General features: G+C 30.9%; 3 protein-coding genes across 11 annotated transcripts; 2 read left to right on the forward strand and 1 right to left on the reverse strand.

Moving 5' to 3' along the window:
• Nucleotides 1-29: 29 nt before the first annotated feature.
• Nucleotides 30-2,775, reverse strand: LOC117205545 (glutathione hydrolase 7-like). 4 transcript variants are annotated; one of them, XM_033444063.1, is made up of 9 exons: nt 2,380-2,471; nt 1,935-2,101; nt 1,706-1,863; nt 1,569-1,648; nt 1,232-1,489; nt 854-1,144; nt 702-768; nt 399-632; nt 30-324 (listed from the first exon to the last, which is right to left on the reverse strand). In XM_033444063.1, the coding sequence occupies exons 1-9, from the start codon at nt 2,411-2,413 to the stop codon at nt 114-116; spliced, it is 1,500 nt and encodes a 499-aa protein (XP_033299954.1). In that variant the 5' UTR covers nt 2,414-2,471; the 3' UTR covers nt 30-113. The 4 variants fall into 4 exon arrangements, with proteins under 4 accessions (XP_033299954.1, XP_033299952.1, XP_033299955.1 ...); XM_033444061.1 differs by having other exon boundaries at nt 1,232-1,504; XM_033444064.1 differs by having other exon boundaries at nt 1,232-1,504; nt 2,331-2,390.
• LOC117205544 (DNA repair and recombination protein RAD54-like) lies at nt 2,353-8,046 on the forward strand. 4 transcript variants are annotated; one of them, XM_033444058.1, is made up of 13 exons: nt 2,353-2,371; nt 2,908-3,077; nt 3,157-3,354; nt 3,434-3,548; nt 4,968-5,177; nt 5,266-5,456; nt 5,536-5,738; nt 5,825-6,267; nt 6,354-6,615; nt 6,695-6,860; nt 6,945-7,350; nt 7,430-7,593; nt 7,673-8,046. In XM_033444058.1, the coding sequence occupies exons 2-13, from the start codon at nt 3,001-3,003 to the stop codon at nt 7,863-7,865; spliced, it is 2,628 nt and encodes an 875-aa protein (XP_033299949.1). In that variant the 5' UTR covers nt 2,353-2,371; nt 2,908-3,000; the 3' UTR covers nt 7,866-8,046. The 4 variants fall into 4 exon arrangements, with proteins under 4 accessions (XP_033299949.1, XP_033299947.1, XP_033299950.1 ...); XM_033444056.1 differs by lacking the exon at nt 2,353-2,371 and adding an exon at nt 2,497-2,615 and having other exon boundaries at nt 7,673-7,865; XM_033444059.1 differs by lacking the exon at nt 2,353-2,371 and having other exon boundaries at nt 2,912-3,048; nt 7,673-7,865.
• A 721-nt stretch (nt 8,047-8,767) lies between these two features.
• On the forward strand, nt 8,768-17,423 carry LOC117205638 (protein suppressor of sable). Of its 3 annotated transcripts, none has more exons than XM_033444252.1 (9): nt 8,768-10,083; nt 10,752-11,211; nt 12,402-12,774; nt 12,856-13,087; nt 13,158-13,510; nt 13,595-13,817; nt 13,888-14,216; nt 14,292-14,520; nt 14,598-16,528. In XM_033444252.1, the coding sequence occupies exons 2-9, from the start codon at nt 11,183-11,185 to the stop codon at nt 16,526-16,528; spliced, it is 3,699 nt and encodes a 1,232-aa protein (XP_033300143.1). In that variant the 5' UTR covers nt 8,768-10,083; nt 10,752-11,182. The 3 variants fall into 3 exon arrangements, with proteins under 3 accessions (XP_033300143.1, XP_033300142.1, XP_033300141.1); XM_033444250.1 differs by lacking the exon at nt 10,752-11,211 and having other exon boundaries at nt 8,769-8,860; nt 9,911-10,083; XM_033444251.1 differs by lacking the exon at nt 10,752-11,211 and having other exon boundaries at nt 14,598-17,423.
• Nucleotides 17,424-17,698: the final 275 nt, after the last annotated feature.

The following is a 17,698-nucleotide window of genomic DNA, read 5'->3' on the forward strand; positions in this document are numbered from 1 at the left end:
AATCTTAATTAGGATTAAAATTTAAAACATCATAGAAAATCTCACTTTATTATATATAGATATACAAAATATATAGATATATTTAATAAAAAAAAATATAGATGAATAAATTATTAAAATCTTGATGCAAGGCCACCTCCACGACTATCTGAATGACTTGACATTAGATCTTTCCTTTTTATGATTGCATTCACGCTTTTTAATACTGAATCAGTCTTTAAATGTGGTGCTGGTACTATTAAGTTTAATTGATTTCGTATTAATGTATCTATAGAATGTTTTGGATCATTTTCTATCACAAATCCATCTGATGAAAAATAATACCTAAACAATAAATTGTGGTTAAGAAATAACATTTCCACTTTTATAGAAGATAAAAGATAAAACCTATTTTCTACCTTGGGTATTCAATAGCTTCAGAAACATTTAATTGACGCACTATGATACTGTACAATAATTGTCCAATAATTAATGTATCATCAGTTCCAAACACTCCTCTTAATCCACATAATGCTTTTTCATTATGAAAGATTATGGGAACAAGCATAGATAAGGTATTATTGGTATCAGCTTTATCTAGCAGGAAGCCAACAGTTGACATATATCCAAGACCAAATGGTGCACCAAGTCCACTGTAAGAAGTGTACATTTATATCACTAAACTTATTGAACAATATATATTAAATCAATATAATACTAACGTTATAATACAAACATAAGTATCTTCCCAATCCATTGCAACAACTCCAGTATATCTTTCTTCTTCAACTAAAATTATTACGGTATGAAATCAACATTGCTGTAAAACATATTTATATATATTTTAAAATGAAAACAGTGAAATATAACAAACCATGTTGTTTTAATTGTAATGGCATTGATACTGAATTTATTAATGTTTTAGCTACTTGCATATCTGCTCCTACTATGGATGCATTATCAGTAGATATGTTAAGATCTTCCAGTGCTGCAATCATTGATTTTAATAATGACATATGTGGAGGATAATATATTACATGTTTATAAAAGCTTGACTTTTTTGCTATATATACATCAGGTTTATAATTTACTAACTGTGGAAGTAGCTTTGATAGTTTAATTCTATCATGTAAAAGCTTTTGTGAAAAAGTTCCATTGTATAATACTAAAAAAGAAACAGGTAAGTGAATGTATTAGAAGATATTAATACAAAAATTTTTATTTAGTTATAATAATGATAAAATTACTGTACCATTAGTTCCTTCCAGTCCTACAGCATTTAACAAATTGCTAAGATCGTGTAACTTTAGTATATCTCCTGCACTAATGTGCCCATATAAAATTTCATAATCAATATTTTTTGATACTTCACTTGCTAGCTCCTTTGATACAACAAATCCTTCTTTGGCTAAAGATACAGAAGGTTTAACAATTTCACTCCATGGTAGTTTACCTTTTAATGTATGTGCATATTCTAATCCCCTTAATACTGCTGGTATACGTATCCCATCTTGTAAAAAATTGTCTAACATACAATACAAATAATGTAAGATCTGAAATACTCTTTAAAATATTATTCAAATACATACCTTTAATTGTATTATTAGCAAAATCAATAATAATTGGTTCTGTCTGTTCTTTATGATTATATAACATCATATAACCACCTCTAAAATAATAATTATCAATTATTATAATTATTAATAAAATTACATATATAACTTACCCACCCAGACCAGTCTTATGTGGAGCAACTACTGTCATACAAATAGTAGCTGCTACAGCTGCATCTATTGCATTACCGCCTTTCCGTAATATTTTGGTTCCAATTTGTGAACAATTTGTATAATCTGTTGCAACAGCACCATGTACACCAGCAGTATTCTGAAATAATATAACATTACACATAACATCTATAGCTTGTTATATGATGTTTTTTATATTAATTTAAGTACCTGTGGGCTTCCATCAGCATATAATATTTGTAAAATTAATGTTGTTGTAATAGAAATTGTCAAAATGGTGAAACAGCTTATAATGAATTTTAAACCATCTCCACAATACATAGTTAACGTGTATTTGTAACTTCTACTTTTTGTTAAAGGACATTCTTCTCCAGAGCCTTTAAAAATGAAAATAATATATTATAGGATTTCTTACAACATACTGTGTTAAGTAACACAGTAATAATAATTAAAACAGTAATAATAAGATACTTTTGTAATATGTTTCGAAATTTTTGTGTGTATAAAGATACAAGAAAATTTTATACTTAATGAAATTATTGTGAGAAATAACAAATGAAGGTTAAGATAAATGTAGTTTAAAAGGTGACTGCTAAGAATAATTACTATTTATAGTAAACATTAATTTTTATTTAATATTAAACTATGTAAGTACATGTAAAAAATGAAGTAATCAAAGTAACAATCATTGTATTTCACATTTCTTTCGAAAAATATCACATGCTTGTAAATAAATGCTAATGAGCGTAATAAGGTTACGTATAAATAAAATTTTTCGAATGTTTATAATAACAATAAGAAAACAAATGAAATAAATGGTACTTACAAGAATTATTATAGCGCATCGTAAATACATGAATTAATTCGAATACTGATTGAAAAGAATTAAATGTACGTAAAACTGTTTAATAATATGCAGACAATGTATCTATATCATATTATAGATAGTGTATACTTTTCTCTAACTGTAAATTTAACTGATTTTTTGTACTATAAGATTAATGGAATATAATCGAAAGTATTTTAAAACATTTATACACATTACTCTACATTAAAAAGTTCGTTTAATTACATGCGTTTAACACATGTTATTTAACAAAAAATTGTGTCTACTGCTTTATTTCTAAATAAAGAAAAGAAACAAAATTTATACAAAAAATAATTACTCTTATTTTTTTGTCAGAATATTCTACGCAGAAACAATTTGTTATATTATATATATATGTATATGACATTTAATTCTTTCTTTGAAACAAAATACAAAATATAAACAAAAATGTCCATTGATATAGCAGAAATGTTAAAAGAACCAAGAATGATAAAAGTATGTGCACCAATGGTTAGATACAGCAAGTAAGTGATAATAAACATTAATGTATTTGTAGTATCTTTTCAGTATATGAAAATAAAAAAATAATATAAATATTAACAGATTACAGTTTCGAACTTTAGTAAGACAGTATGATTGCGATATATGTTTTACACCTATGATCTTAGCTGATTCATTTGTACAATCTGAAAAAGCCAGAGATAATGAGTTTTCAACTAATAATGGGGATAAGCCACTAGTTGTTCAATTTGCTGCTAAAAATGTATATGACTTTCTTAATGCAACAGAATTGGTCGCCCCGTAAGTTCATCCAAAATATTAAGACTAATATCTGATAATCAATATTGGTTTGTGTGCCTAATGAATTATTTTTCTATAGATATTGTAATGGTGTTGACTTAAATTGTGGGTGCCCTCAGCGTTGGGCATTGAAAGATGGATATGGAGCTGACTTACTTAAGAAACCAGATCTTGTAAAAGATTTAATATATCAAGTGAGAAATCGTATTCCATATCCTTTCACTGTGTCTGTAAAGATTAGATTATTGAAGGATATTCAAAAAACTATTGATTTCTGTAGAATTCTTGAAAAAGCAGGTGCTTCATTTCTTACTATTCATGCTAGAACTCCAGAAATGAGATGTGAACCAATTGATCTATATAATTTAAAATTAGTAAGAGACAGTGTGAAGTTACCTCTCATTGCTAATGGAGATGTAAAAAGTTTAGAAAGTGCAGAAAAGCTCTATAAAGAAAGTAATTGTGATGCAGTGATGTCTGCAAGAGGGATTTTAACAAATCCAGCTCTTTTTTCTGGACATTCAATTACACCTCTTAATTGTGTACAAGATTGGCTTGATATTACATCAACTATACCAACTCAATTTATATGTTTTCATCATCACCTTGTATTTATGTTAGAAAAAATGCTCCCCAAAAAAAGTAGGTTGTTTTTTAACAATCTACAAAATAAAGTAGCTGTTCTGGAATTTTTGGAAGATACTTATGGCATAAAACCCAACATCATACCCGAATTATTTAATCTTACTAAATGCACCTTTAACATTTCAAATAAAAAATGTAATAAAGACATTATAAAGGATGATGATGACCTTAATACGAATTTTTTGGGAAACATATTTGCAGAACTGTAATTTTATTTATTTATATTCCTAAATACATAAAGAATATTTTTATAATTGTACTGCTGTGTAATTGCTAGAAAATTCATGAATGTCTCATAAGTATATGTTTTTTGTATATAAAAAAATTAGTGACGTAATCATGAAACAAAATAATTAATATTATCATTTAAAAAATTTATATATGATATATGTGATATCTATATGAATCAACAACAGATTTAATTCTGATAAATGTAACTTTAAATGTTTTTTCTTTAAATATTTCGTGCTTGAGATTTAAATGTAGTGGTGCGGAACCAGCTTTCAATAATGGACGATAGGTGTGCTAAAATCTAAGGTAGAAAGTAGAATGAACTGTATCACTTGTATAACCGCGAAACTTGTAAAATTTGTTATTGCTATTGCTTATTAGTTATTAGCTCAAGAAATGAAATGTGGAAAGTAATAATTTTACAGAGTAATGATATTACGAAATAAAGTACACTGAAATTTGAAAATGACATATCTTATTTTAAAATGGTAAGTTTTCATAAAATTGGTTAAAAATTCTTTTATCAAAATTACTTTAGTTTTTATTGAAAAATGATATATTAAAATTACAAAATTAGTAATAATTAATGTACTAGTATAATTTTAATACTCTTTCTTTCGATTTTCAAAAACATGTTCGTGCTTATTATTGTCATTATTATTAGATTTAATTTTATTATATCCTATATAACAAATTTTTATTTTGTTTTTACTAATCTTATGTTTATTGTATATAAGAATCGATCTTTGGCACCCAGTAAAAATGGCAAACGTCCATTACTATTTGATATATCCAATAATGTGGCAATGTGTCAGGTTGTGTCACCAGTTCAACAAACTAAAAAAAAGGCTTGCCGTAATGTCAAAAATGTACAAATACCAGAATACAAAGCAGTTGCTCTTTCAGCTAATGATGTGCAAGCTACCCAAGAAGTAATTTCTGAACATGTAAGTATTATACATTAAATAGTAATCATTAATAACAATCCTACAATAACATAATACCTACAGTAAAAAATTATAATTGGACTTATAGGAAGAACGTATGAAAAAGATCTTTAGTAAACCATTTAAGATACCAATTCCTGGTTATCAATTATCTGGTCGTGCATTAGGAATACGTTTATCTGGTCCCCGTAGACCATTACATGATCCTGAGGAAGCTAATGCGCTTGTTGTTTATTCACCTCCTGAATTATCTGAACATGAAAAATTGAAAATAGATCAGTAAGTATAAATATTTTGTTTATTTTATAATTATTAGACTTTATCAACAATTTTTTATAATAGTTCATTTATATTTCAGGTCTAAACAACTTGTACATGTAGTAGTGGATCCTCTATTATGTAATATTTTAAGACCTCATCAAAGAGAAGGTGTAAAGTTTATGTATGAATGTGTAACAGGAAAACGTATTGAAGGTGCTTATGGGTGTATCATGGCAGATGAAATGGGCCTTGGAAAAACTTTACAATGTATAACTCTGTTATGGACTCTATTAAAACAAGGTAAAATAATATTATTTTATGTATTATATACAATATGTAATTACATTAATTGTTAATTACGTTAATTACGTAATTGTGTTTTGTAGGACCTGAAGCTAAACCACTTATAGAGAAAGCTATTATTGTTGCACCAAGTTCATTAGTTAAAAATTGGTATAATGAGATCTTTAAATGGTTGAAAAATAGAGTTCAACCACTAGCCATTGATGGTGGAAACAAAACAGATATCGATACAAAACTTACTGGATTTATGAAAACTTACGGCCGCAGGTGTATAAATCCCATTCTGATAATCAGTTATGAAACTTTTCGCTTACACGCACAAGTTCTTCATCAAGATGAAGTTGGACTCGTATTATGTGATGAAGGACATCGTCTAAAAAATTCTGAAAATCAAACATATCAAGCGCTTATAAATTTAAAGGCTAAAAGAAGAGTACTACTCAGTGGAACACCTATACAGAATGATCTTTTAGAATATTTCTCTCTTGTACATTTTGTTAATCAAGGATTATTGGGAACTGCACAAGTATGTTAATTAATATGTTTAGAAAATTAAAAAGATTTTTCAAATATTTCAACGAGAATATTACTGTCATATTAAAATTTTGTTAGGAATTTCGGAAAAAATTCGAGATACCAATTTTACGTGGTCAAGATGCAGCTGCAACAGATACCGAACGTAAACTCGCTCAGGAACGTTTAGCGGAATTAGTAAGCATTGTGAATAAATGTCTTATTAGACGCACTAGTGCCTTACTTTCGAAATATTTACCTTTAAAATATGAATTAGTGGTGTGTATAAGAATGGGAAAACTACAAACTGACCTTTATAACAGTTTTATACAAAGCGATAGTGTTAGAAAATCAATGGAAGGTTTGTTGTTTATAAATTCGTTATTATTTAAAATACTTGAAATCTCTATATTTAATTAATGTCTATTTTTTCGTTATAGAAAATTCTGCCAATTCTAAAAAAGGAAAAAGTTTTTCAACACTTGCAGCAATTACACTGTTGAAAAAATTATGTTGTCATCCCGATTTGGTATATGATAAAATATTGGAAAAATCTGATGGATTTGAAAACGCTGCAAAATTAATGCCTCCAAATTACAGCACAAAGTACATAATATTAAAATTATTTTATAATACTGACCTAAATTTACCATTATTTTATAATATTGATCTTTATAATTTTATTTCTAGAGAAATCATGCCAGAATTATCCGGAAAGCTAATGGTATTAGATTGTCTCTTAGCTTCTATTAAAACAACGACGAATGATAAAATTGTATTGGTATCTAATTATACACAAACTCTCGATCTGTTTGAGAAACTGTGTCATAAACGTTGTTATAACTATGTTAGATTAGACGGCACTATGACTATTAAAAAAAGATCAAAGGTAGTAGAAAAATTTAATGATCCAAATAGCAATGACTTTATTTTTATGCTCAGCTCCAAAGCTGGGGGCTGTGGATTAAATCTTATTGGTGCAAATCGACTTGTCATGTTCGATCCTGACTGGAATCCTGCAAATGATGATCAAGCTATGGCAAGAGTTTGGAGGGATGGTCAGAAAAAACTTTGTTTCATATATCGTTTTCTTTGTGTACGTAAAAGAAAAATTTTACAACAATTTTTGATTTTTTAGAAATCAACATTTATGTTATCATTTAAATATGTTATAGACTGGTACTATCGAGGAAAAAATTTTTCAAAGGCAAGCGCATAAAAAAGCATTAAGTTCTACAGTCGTAGATCAGGAAGAAGACGTTGCAAGACATTTTACATTAAATGATTTACGAGATTTATTTAAATTAGAAGAAAATACTATATCAGATACTCATGCTAAGTAAGCCTAACATTATGAAAAATTATGAATGTCCATATGAATAGTTATTAGTTAAGTATATTTATTGCACGTACTTTAGGTTCAAATGTAAAAGGTGCGTCAATGGTATAGAAGTAAAAGGACCACCCGAACAATCTGACTGTAATTCAGATTTGTCAGATTGGAGGCACATCTATAATCCACGACCTTTACCAGACATACCATTACGACAATGCTGGTCATGTGGAATTTCTTTTGTTTTCTGTCATCGATCGCATGAACAAGTTAAATAGGATTGCAATTTTTGACTATTTGCACATACCTTAATAATGGGGGCGACATTTTTTATATTATCAACGTTTCATATACTTCTGTACAAAAGTTGTTAGGACGAAGTTTATATAAACAAATTCATAACAAGCATTGTGTATTTGTTTAATAAATGAAATTACATTGTATGTTGAGTATATTGAAGTTAGTTTGTACGGAGAAATAATTAATATATTATTATAAATATTTTATAGAACAGGAAAAAAAATGTAATTTAATTGTATAAAAATTGCACAAATTGATTAATATGTAAAGTAAATTTTTGTTTATGAAAGATTATTACAGTTATTAAACATTTTTAATAGTTCCAATATTTGATTTTCTTTTTCCTTTTTAATACAATTATTTTTATTAATTTAAAAAATTATATCTGTAAAACTTGATAATTACAGTCAAAGTCAGAATTCAGCAATGAGTTCATGTAAATAATAAGTTTATATAAATACATGAATTGAAGTCAAAAATATAATTTTTCAAAATAATTATCTAAAAAACATTTATATTGAAAAATAAGAAAACTTCCAAAACGTCTGCAAATAATAAAGCGTGAAATTCGGGATACAATGTTTTTAATACGGTTAATATATCTACAAGCTCGCTTTCAGACGAATTGTGCGTAGAAAACCAAGGGTCAACGAAGGCTTGAGGAATTTGCTCTACATAAACAGAAGCAATAAAGAGAAGTGGGGAGGGAGAGGAAGCTAGAGAAAATCTTAGTGGGGGAATGCAGATAATGGAAACGTGAGCACGTGATCGTTGAATACGGTTTCTGATTGGTTAAACGGAATCAGCGCTGCTTTCCCTCCCAGCTCGGTACCCGTTCGTGTTGCCCTTCTTCCGAGGTTTCGTACAGCTGCCTGCTCAGAATAGTTCCAGATGTGGCCATGTTTAGTTTGATCTTTGAAGTTTTCGCTCATCGTCTCATAACTGATACATTTTTATACAATCTGCTGACATAGTAATACGCTCTGTCCGACCATCGTTCTTTTTCGCCTGCCTGCGACTAGTCTCGTTCATAATAACATATGTTCTTCTTTTGCTGAGATAAATAATCTAAGTACGCGGAAGTACACGAGAGACGTAAAAAACGCTGTCAATCCATCCAGGATAGACACGAATCGCGTCGAGTCCGTGCATTAAAACATTTTATTTCTCGATTAAATTTCAATAACAGACGCGCGTCTGATTAAACTCGCAGTTGTTTTTATCGGCAAGGCGAGACGAACAAATTTATTCGTTGCTCCCTTTCTCTCTCTCTCTCCCAATATATTTTCAATTGAAAAAAGAGAGCGCTGTTATCAGATCACGGAACACACGGGAATCGTCGAAGTGGAAGCTACGTCTTTACATTAACTCTACGAAGCTTCGAGTCGTATCTTTGGGGAAAAACGCTTTTTCCTTTTCGTTTGATTATTACGAATTTTAAAAAAAGAGAAAAAAGTACATTATACGTATTTCCTATCGAGCTCTGCTCTTATCTCCGTATTTCATTCGATAGTTAAGAGCGTAAGGAAAAAGAGATAATTCTGAAACGCCTACGAGAGCTTATGGTCGGTCAGCCATATGCCACGTCATGCCACGACGTTGCAGTGGTAAGATCACGTCATTTAACGAAATTTAATAGCCAAGGAGAGGAGAGACACACAGTGAAAATCTATCCATTTCTTCGCCGAATCGAGAAGTGCAAATAGTAATTTACGGATAAATCAGAGAAATAAAAAGACACTTTAATTAAACGAGATATATTAGCCTGAATATTGTGCTCAGGCGAGAAGAATTAATTTGGGAGGATAAAAAAGAGGTCAGAGACATGTAACTGAGGCAACGATAGAAAAAAGATACAGAAAACGTTTTTAATAAAAACCTCTGGTACGTTCGGTTGTTGGGCGTGCGCACGCGCACGCAAGAGAGAAAGAGAAACGGAGAGACACACGAGAAACACGATTCTTTGTAGGCTAATTAGTGTCCTAGTAAACTGAGTATTTTTGAAAATTTTTTCAAATGCTAGAATTCAGGCACGCGATTATTTTCCAAGCAAAGAGCCATCGAGTGTGGTCGCGTCAATCGATCGAATGATCATCGTCGGGCCACAGTGCTATATCATACGGTACAAAACACGATCGATCGGGACAAAACAATGGCATTAGAGAGTGTTTCCGCGGCTGAGACTCTAATCCAAAGGTTTGCCTCCAACATTTTTTATTCACCAGTCGAAAACAGTCGAAATTTTTAGAACTGTTTACCAATTCACGTTACACACATTTGAACCCCCTCTCCAGAAGCTCCGTGCTGGTCCCCCGCTTTCGTTTCGGTATATACCATTGGCACTATGAGAAAAAAAAACGGAGTCATATTACACTGTTCGAATACGCGTAACTTAATCTTTTTGTTCTCTCGTGTCTCCTTTTATGGTTCTTCATTGCTCTGAAATTAAGTCAGCTCTACTCTAGAATTATAACATAAGATGGTTTAAACGTTGAGTACCTTGGCACGATTCTTAAGGCCAAGGTTATCTTCGTGACAAAGAAATTCTCCGATATACATATTCCAATATTAAATAGCAGAAAGTAAATTCAACTTTTTAAATGGAATTAAAAATGTTCCTTATGATAGGCATTAATAAATTTACTTGAATTAATATTCAAGTAAAATTCCAAGTAAAAATGTTAGCTTTGTGGTGATTCATAAGATATGTGTGCAAATGTTCGTGCGTATATCTTAATTCTTATATATTTATGACGATATTTATTACGGTAGGATATAACGATATTTATAACGGTGCGAATTTTAACGACATATTTTGACGAGCATTGAAGAACTACATAAATATCGATATAAAATTATTTCAGAAACGGAAGTTTGTATTGAGTAAAAGAAATATGCACGGGATCTTCGGGGAGACGATATACATATACAGAAGATATATACATATATACATTTCCCGGTCGAGTACGACGTATTTATACATGTACCTAATACACATTCAAAGACTAAATTTATACACAGCGCGCATGTAGATGTGCGTCATGTACATATGTACAACCTACCTTACGTACACACGTGTATACCTTACATACATGTGTATACACGTGAATGAACGAAACAAACGGGGTCTACACGCAAAGAAATTCTGACGCACGATTATCGAAAAATGTTACATGCACTGTTGATAATGCTGTAACGATGACGATGAGATATGCTGTAGAAATAATGTGATATGTTATATATTCGTATTCATACTATTGCATTGATGATGAATTATGGTAGTTGATGATGAATAATGATGTTAATAATGAACACGATTTGTGGGTAAGGAAATTCCAATTTATTATTTTCCTTCGTGATATACAGATATCATGCGTTTTTTTACTATGCTAATTTAACAATCTTTTAGCGTCTGCAATTTACATATTACTTTTTCAATTTATATTCGTGTATTTTATTTTAAATATGTGGGAATGGTTATATGCTTCATTTAATAATATGGGTTTTCTTCCTCTACATTTGTAATTTTGTGCCTTTATATACTGTACGACTGAACGTACGTTTCTAAAATATGCTATTTTCCGGATAAATCGGTGATAGCGGACATTCAGAAAACAGTTATTTCCCAAGCATATGTTACGTTGACTAGGTATATATTTCAAAGTTGCATCGATCGATGCTTACTGTACTACAACGTGTCGTTAGTCACCTCCCAAAGCAGCCAATGTTTTCAGGTCAACTAGTAGCGGAAGCTTCTTTCAGCTATACTCTGCTCGACCAAAGTTCGATGTTCCTTTATTCAACGTACAACATGTGATGTATTTAATGACCATTGCTGTTAATGCTTTGACAGCTTTTATGAGCACAGTCCAATTTTGTTCTAGCAACTTTTTATGTTATTTTATCAAAGAAATGCATTTAGCGTTTCTTTAATGATTCTTAAATGACGATGATGATAATGAATAATGACGATGATGATAATATTGATAATGATGATGATTATGATGATGATCATCATGATAATGATAAATGATGATGATTTTAATGAAATAAAATTTTCGATTTTACCTCCATACATACAAACATGCAGCTTTGAAAAATGCATAAAATGATAAATACCTGAGGGTGTAACATTTTTGTATAATTTAATTTATTTTAATTTTTTAATTAATATTACAAATGAATTCTTTATTCATTAGCATAGAATTATTTAAGATCAAAATTTATAGACCTTTTAAGTCTCTCAAGAGAGAGACTTAAAATATATTCAAAATAATATTATTAATAAAGCATATCAAGCAAAATCTGTCATCGATACAGACATTGAACATTCTATTTTTAATTATATGGAACAAACTATACATATACATATAATATATATAATATTACATACACAATATAAAAAATTGTTAATACTGTATAAAAATATTTTAAACTACATAAAGTTTATATAACACTCAGTTTGAATGTATTATATATTTTTGGCTAACTATGTATTTTTAATATATGTTTAGTAATGATGATAATGATTTGGAAGATGGGGAAATTCCTTCCGATGAAGATGATGAACCTCTGCCACCACCAGTAAATAATGACGCCAATAAAAGTGCATCAAAAGCAGATATACCAAAAACTAAAGCTTTCGATGCTAAATTCAATAAAAATAAGAAATCAAATGTTCAAGGAAGTAGCAAGCATGATAGGTTTCTAAAATACAAAAATCCATCAGAAGATTGGGCAGGAGATGTGGAAAAAGCAATTAGGGCAGCGTTAGAGGAAGATGGAACCAGGAATCAAGATTCTAAATCTAAGAGTAAAAATAATAGAAATAAGAGTAGAAAAAGGATGCGGGATGAAAGAGAGGAAGACCGTAATAAGGATCAAAAGGTTTCATAATATTTAATGTTATTAGTAGAATTAATTTAAATAATATTTTATATGGATTTATAATAAATATGTGATTTACAGAGAAGAAAAGTGAGCGACGACGAAAATGTCAATGAAGATGAAGATGAAATGTTATTTGTTAGGGGTGCTTCACCTGTTAGGAAAGATTCGCAAGAGAATAATTCTCCAAGACATACAAACGAGCATGAGAATTTTGATAGTAATTCAGATTATGATGATAGGCCTAATGTAAATCGACATAGGGATAATGATAACAAGCGTAGTAATTCAAGAGGAGGTGGCGGTGGAGGAGGTATAGTAATATTATATAATATTATTAATCAATATTATTAAGTTATTGCAAATGATATTTACGTTTATAGGACGTAGAGGCGGTAAAAATGAACGTGGTGGTAAAAATAAAACCCGTGGGCAAATGCGGAATGATAGAAATGGACGGAGAAATCAAAATAATGACCACAATCAAGATCCAGATGCTATATGTGTTTATTACATGCAAGGAAAATGCCATAGAGGAGATGATTGCCCTTTTTCACACAATGCTTTACCACCTCGAAAGATGGAACTCTGCAAATTTTATCTTATGGACTGTTGTGCAAAGAGAGATAAATGCCTTTATATGCATCACGATTTTCCATGTAAATTTTTTCATACAGGATTAAAATGTAGTCAGGGAGAGAATTGTAAATTTTCACATCAACCTTTAAATGAGCAGGTACTTATTATATTTCAGCTTTTATATCTTCTTTAATTAATATAGTTTAGAAAAGCATATATTAAATAAAATACTATTATGCAGGTGAAAGGGATTTTGTTAAAACACTTAGAAACAGCACCAAAAGAAATTCTTGGAGATTTTCCACGTTTAAGTAGAGAAGGGGCATTGTTAATGATAAATAATACAGCTAGAGCATTAGCGCAAGGTCAAGAAACTACAAATCAAAAAATTCCCAGTCTTTTTGAACTAAATATATCAGCTCCAACTGGTACCACAGAAAAGAATAATGAAAGGGAAGAAAAAGGTATTTAATGATATTTTTATTTATATTTTTTATAGTATAGTTTGTATTAAAAGTAAAATTTATTGTATAGAAGAACAAGTACAACAGCAGAAAAGTGTTAGAGAAAGGAAATCGTCAGGTAAGAAAACTCGATGGGGTTCAGATGAAGATAGGGTTCCATACGAACAAATCATGTTGTTACAATCATCAGCCAATGAACTTGGTCTGCAACTTCCTAATGCTGCATTGGGTCTAGCAACCCAACAACACTTACAAAAACCATTAATACCCCAATCTATGCCAAATATGGATTTTTATACTGAAGCTAATAACCTTGAATTGAACAAAATAAATTTAAACAAATCAAGAGATAGAGAAGATTTCACAAAAGACGTAGAAGAAGACGAAATACTAGAACAGGTATAGTGATTTATTATTTCATTTAATAAATTTTTATGAATAACTATAATATTATGTAATGTTTTTCACTTTCAGGCAAAAAAGAAAGACACAACACTACTTGAAGATTCAAAAGATGTAGATTTAAGGCAATTGCTAAATGCGCAAAAGCCGCCACCTGTTGTTAGTATAGCTGATGAAGTAGCAAATCTTACTAAGTCTAAGTTCGATGAAGAAAGTGATCAAGATGAAGAAACAGATCTTGTTATAGAAATGCCAATGGAAGATGACGATAAGCAGAAAGACAAAAATACTGATCAGGAAGGTAGGACCAATTTTTATTATTGTATAAAGTAAAAACAAAAATAAAAAAGTAAAGAAAAGATTACTTAATTGTTACAGAAACAAATATCGCAAACGAAGAAACTAATAATCACTGTGATACTTCTTCACTATGTACGGAAGAGCAAGAAATACCAGCTCATTTACCAAAAAAGGCACAGGAATTGTTCATGCGTATTCAGCAACAACAACGGGCAGCACAAGATAGTTTTAAAAACATAGAAAATGAGTTCTCTGCACTTTCGAGCAGACGTACGGATCAAATTTTAGAAGATTGGTATTCGGACGATGAGGATGACGATGACGATGATGAAAGTGGAAATCTTACAATAGTACTTTCCAATAAAGATACGTTGAAAGATGAAAATGAATCTGCAGAAAAGTCACAGAGTATTGTGATTAAAGAAGAATTTCAAACTACACCTTCTGCTCCTACTATACCTCAGCCAGCAGCTATTGTGGACAAACTTGGAGACTTAAGTAAGATTGACATTAGTGCTGAGGTATCAAAGTTATTATCGTCACTAAAGGCGACGACTGGTAAATCTTTTCAACAAAATACTACACAAGATTATTCCTCAAAAGTTAAATCTTCACCGGACAGAATATCATCAGACGAATCAAACATTCACAGTAAAAGTATCAACACATTTAATACTTCAAATCAGTTATCAAAAATTGAAAATGAAACATCGAGTCCACGTTCCTCCCCTGGAACAAGTTCTGTACCTGTTTCCAGAGATCCCCGTATGTCACGAGATCCCAGACAACGTCGAGACGAACAGAAATTGAGCAGCCCTAGTAGAACAGATAGTAAAAAAGAATCTAAGCATCTTAGATTGGAAACGAGTATCTACAGTTCCGGCATTACTGCTGTTGATACTAACATGGATACAGATCTCCGAACTAAGACAGATCAGGATCTTCGGAGAAAGGATATGGATTTCAGACAACAATTCCAAACCGGTTTTGGAGATACTGATCTTCGAGTTGTCAGTGCAGGATTCACAGATGCGTCTACTAAATCTGATGTGGATTTGCGACAAATGTTGAGTTTGCCTTTTAAACCGGCACCATCGCACGTTCCTTGTACGGAAATTGATGCAAGTATTTCTTCGCATCCTCCAATGACGTATAAAGTATATGTTGTTGACATACCAAGACCTGATTATACAGGTCTTAAACTTACTAAAAATGATGCACAGGTTAAATACGATCCACGATTACGTAAAATATTTAGAATCGGTAAAATCGAATTAGCTGATTCTCCCATGTCTCCACCTCCAATTAAAATGGATACTCCAAAGTCACCCCCACAAGTCCGATCCGATCCACGTCGAAAAGCTCTCGAGGCTTCCAATTTATCTTCTCAAAATGTAAATGCTTCCATGATGAAGAATGTACAGCAGTCGTCAATAGAAATATCGAACATGGGAATGGGTCCTGGTGGTATGTCTGTTCCTCAGGGTATGCCTGGACCACAAGGTATGCAAGGAGGACAAGGCATGATGCCAATGGGTCCAAATCCAATGCTTGGAAATATGGGGCCTATAGGACCTATTATGAATACTCCCATGGGCCCTCAAAACATACCACCTATGGGTATGACGGGAATGTCCAACATGCCTCCGGGAATGACCATGAACGGACCAGTTGTGCCTCAGAATCAGATGAACTTTGATCCACGTTTTAATGTTCAACGCAACAATGGGGCTGGGTTGTTAGGCCCAGCACCTGGTGTAGGCTTCGGACCAGACGTTAATTCTTCGTACGATGGTGCGCCATCGTACCCTAGTGGCAATTTCAATAACTTTGGTCCCGGTCCTACTTCAGTGCCTCCAGATTCTGGTATGATGGGATTCAATCCGAATGGTCCGAATCCAAACTTCGGTATGGAGGGGCCTGAGTGGAATGGAACAAACCAAAATAGACGCGGTGGACGAATCAGGCGACGAAATCGAAATAGGACCAATATCGTGACTAATAATTAAGGCAATAAGCAATTTCAAGTAGGTACATAAGCGAAGTACCTGGTGATAATTCTCATTGTAATTTAAATTTGTACAGCATGCATTAATGATAATGCATTCATTTATGGCGGTCCAGATTAATGATCTTTTGATTGTGTCAATTGTACATGGTGTCAAATGCTCGATAGTGGTTAAATAGCAAAATATAAATTTAAACTATTGGAAGAAAAATATTAAATATTGTACATGAATTACACACTTTGAAGCATTTCTTTGTATGAAGTATACATACCAATGAATGATATAAGTAATGCTCATAATTACGTGACTCTATATTTTATTTAAAAATATAAATCATATTATATACACGAGAAATATATCAAATATATCTATGAATAATAGCAAATGAAATTTTCAGCGGAGATGTATATGTATATATTGAACATCTTCATCCATTTAAAAAGACATTTAATATATAAGATATGATGAATGAAAAATCTGATTATATAGATTGATTTATATCTTTTTTTTATGTCTTCCATGTATGATACATAACGGAAATACATACATACATATATATGAATATATATATGAATATATGTATGTGTGTGTATAATTTATATGCAAATAGTTCTTGAATTCTAGAATGCATATAAGTTTTATTAAATTATGTTTAGACAGTATCAGAACGACATAAATTCATTAAACATGAAACGGCCTAAGGCCTATTATTATAAGTCAAAACACCAATAAAATGACATAGTACATGATACAGTATGAAAATGCAATATTTTATAAAAAACTAATGTACTTATAAGAGTTTTGAAAATAATTGTACATGGACATACTTTTTTACTTACATTAGAAGAGATATAGATAGATATCAAAAGATATTTCATTTCAAATTTTGTAGGGACTGCAGATTAAAAATGTATTTAAATAAATGTGAACCTTATGATAATCTAGGTTTTACACTGCTAGCAAAATTTTTACCCTATTATTACATTTACCCGTTATGGCAGTCATATGTTCCATGTATTAATATTAAATACATCTCTGCTAAAACGCAGATTAAGAAATACTTCCTCTTTATAAATAATATTAGAAACAGAGTATATGTTTCAATCTAAAGAATTGTTCAGCCATTATTCAATGTTAACCTATTGATATTTTCCTTTATTATTACCTATT

The sequence above is a fragment of the Bombus bifarius genome, unplaced genomic scaffold, assembly GCF_011952205.1.
Source record: "Bombus bifarius isolate JDL3187 unplaced genomic scaffold, Bbif_JDL3187 scf7180000007992, whole genome shotgun sequence".
Classification (NCBI taxonomy): Eukaryota; Metazoa; Arthropoda; class Insecta; order Hymenoptera; family Apidae; genus Bombus; species Bombus bifarius.

Excerpts from the sequence above, each read along its gene's own strand:
- LOC117205545 (XM_033444061.1), bottom strand. The coding sequence starts at position 2,413 with ATGATTGTTACTTTGATTACTTCATTTTTTACAT. Across the intron at positions 1,864-1,934 it reads ATGCTGATGGAAGCCCACAG|AATACTGCTGGTGTACATGG; the intron begins GTACTTAAATTA and ends ATATTATTTCAG. Across the intron at positions 1,649-1,705 it reads CATAAGACTGGTCTGGGTGG|AGGTGGTTATATGATGTTAT; the intron begins GTAAGTTATATA and ends TTATTATTTTAG.
- LOC117205544 (XM_033444058.1), top strand. The coding sequence starts at position 3,001 with ATGTCCATTGATATAGCAGAAATGTTAAAAGAACCAAGAATGATAAAA. Across the intron at positions 3,078-3,156 it reads CCAATGGTTAGATACAGCAA|ATTACAGTTTCGAACTTTAG; the intron begins GTAAGTGATAAT and ends AAATATTAACAG. Across the intron at positions 6,616-6,694 it reads TGTTAGAAAATCAATGGAAG|AAAATTCTGCCAATTCTAAA; the intron begins GTTTGTTGTTTA and ends TTTTCGTTATAG.
- LOC117205638 (XM_033444251.1), top strand. The coding sequence starts at position 10,040 with ATGGCATTAGAGAGTGTTTCCGCGGCTGAGACTCTAATCCAAAG. Across the intron at positions 12,775-12,855 it reads ACCGTAATAAGGATCAAAAG|AGAAGAAAAGTGAGCGACGA; the intron begins GTTTCATAATAT and ends TGTGATTTACAG. Across the intron at positions 13,818-13,887 it reads TAATGAAAGGGAAGAAAAAG|AAGAACAAGTACAACAGCAG; the intron begins GTATTTAATGAT and ends TTTATTGTATAG.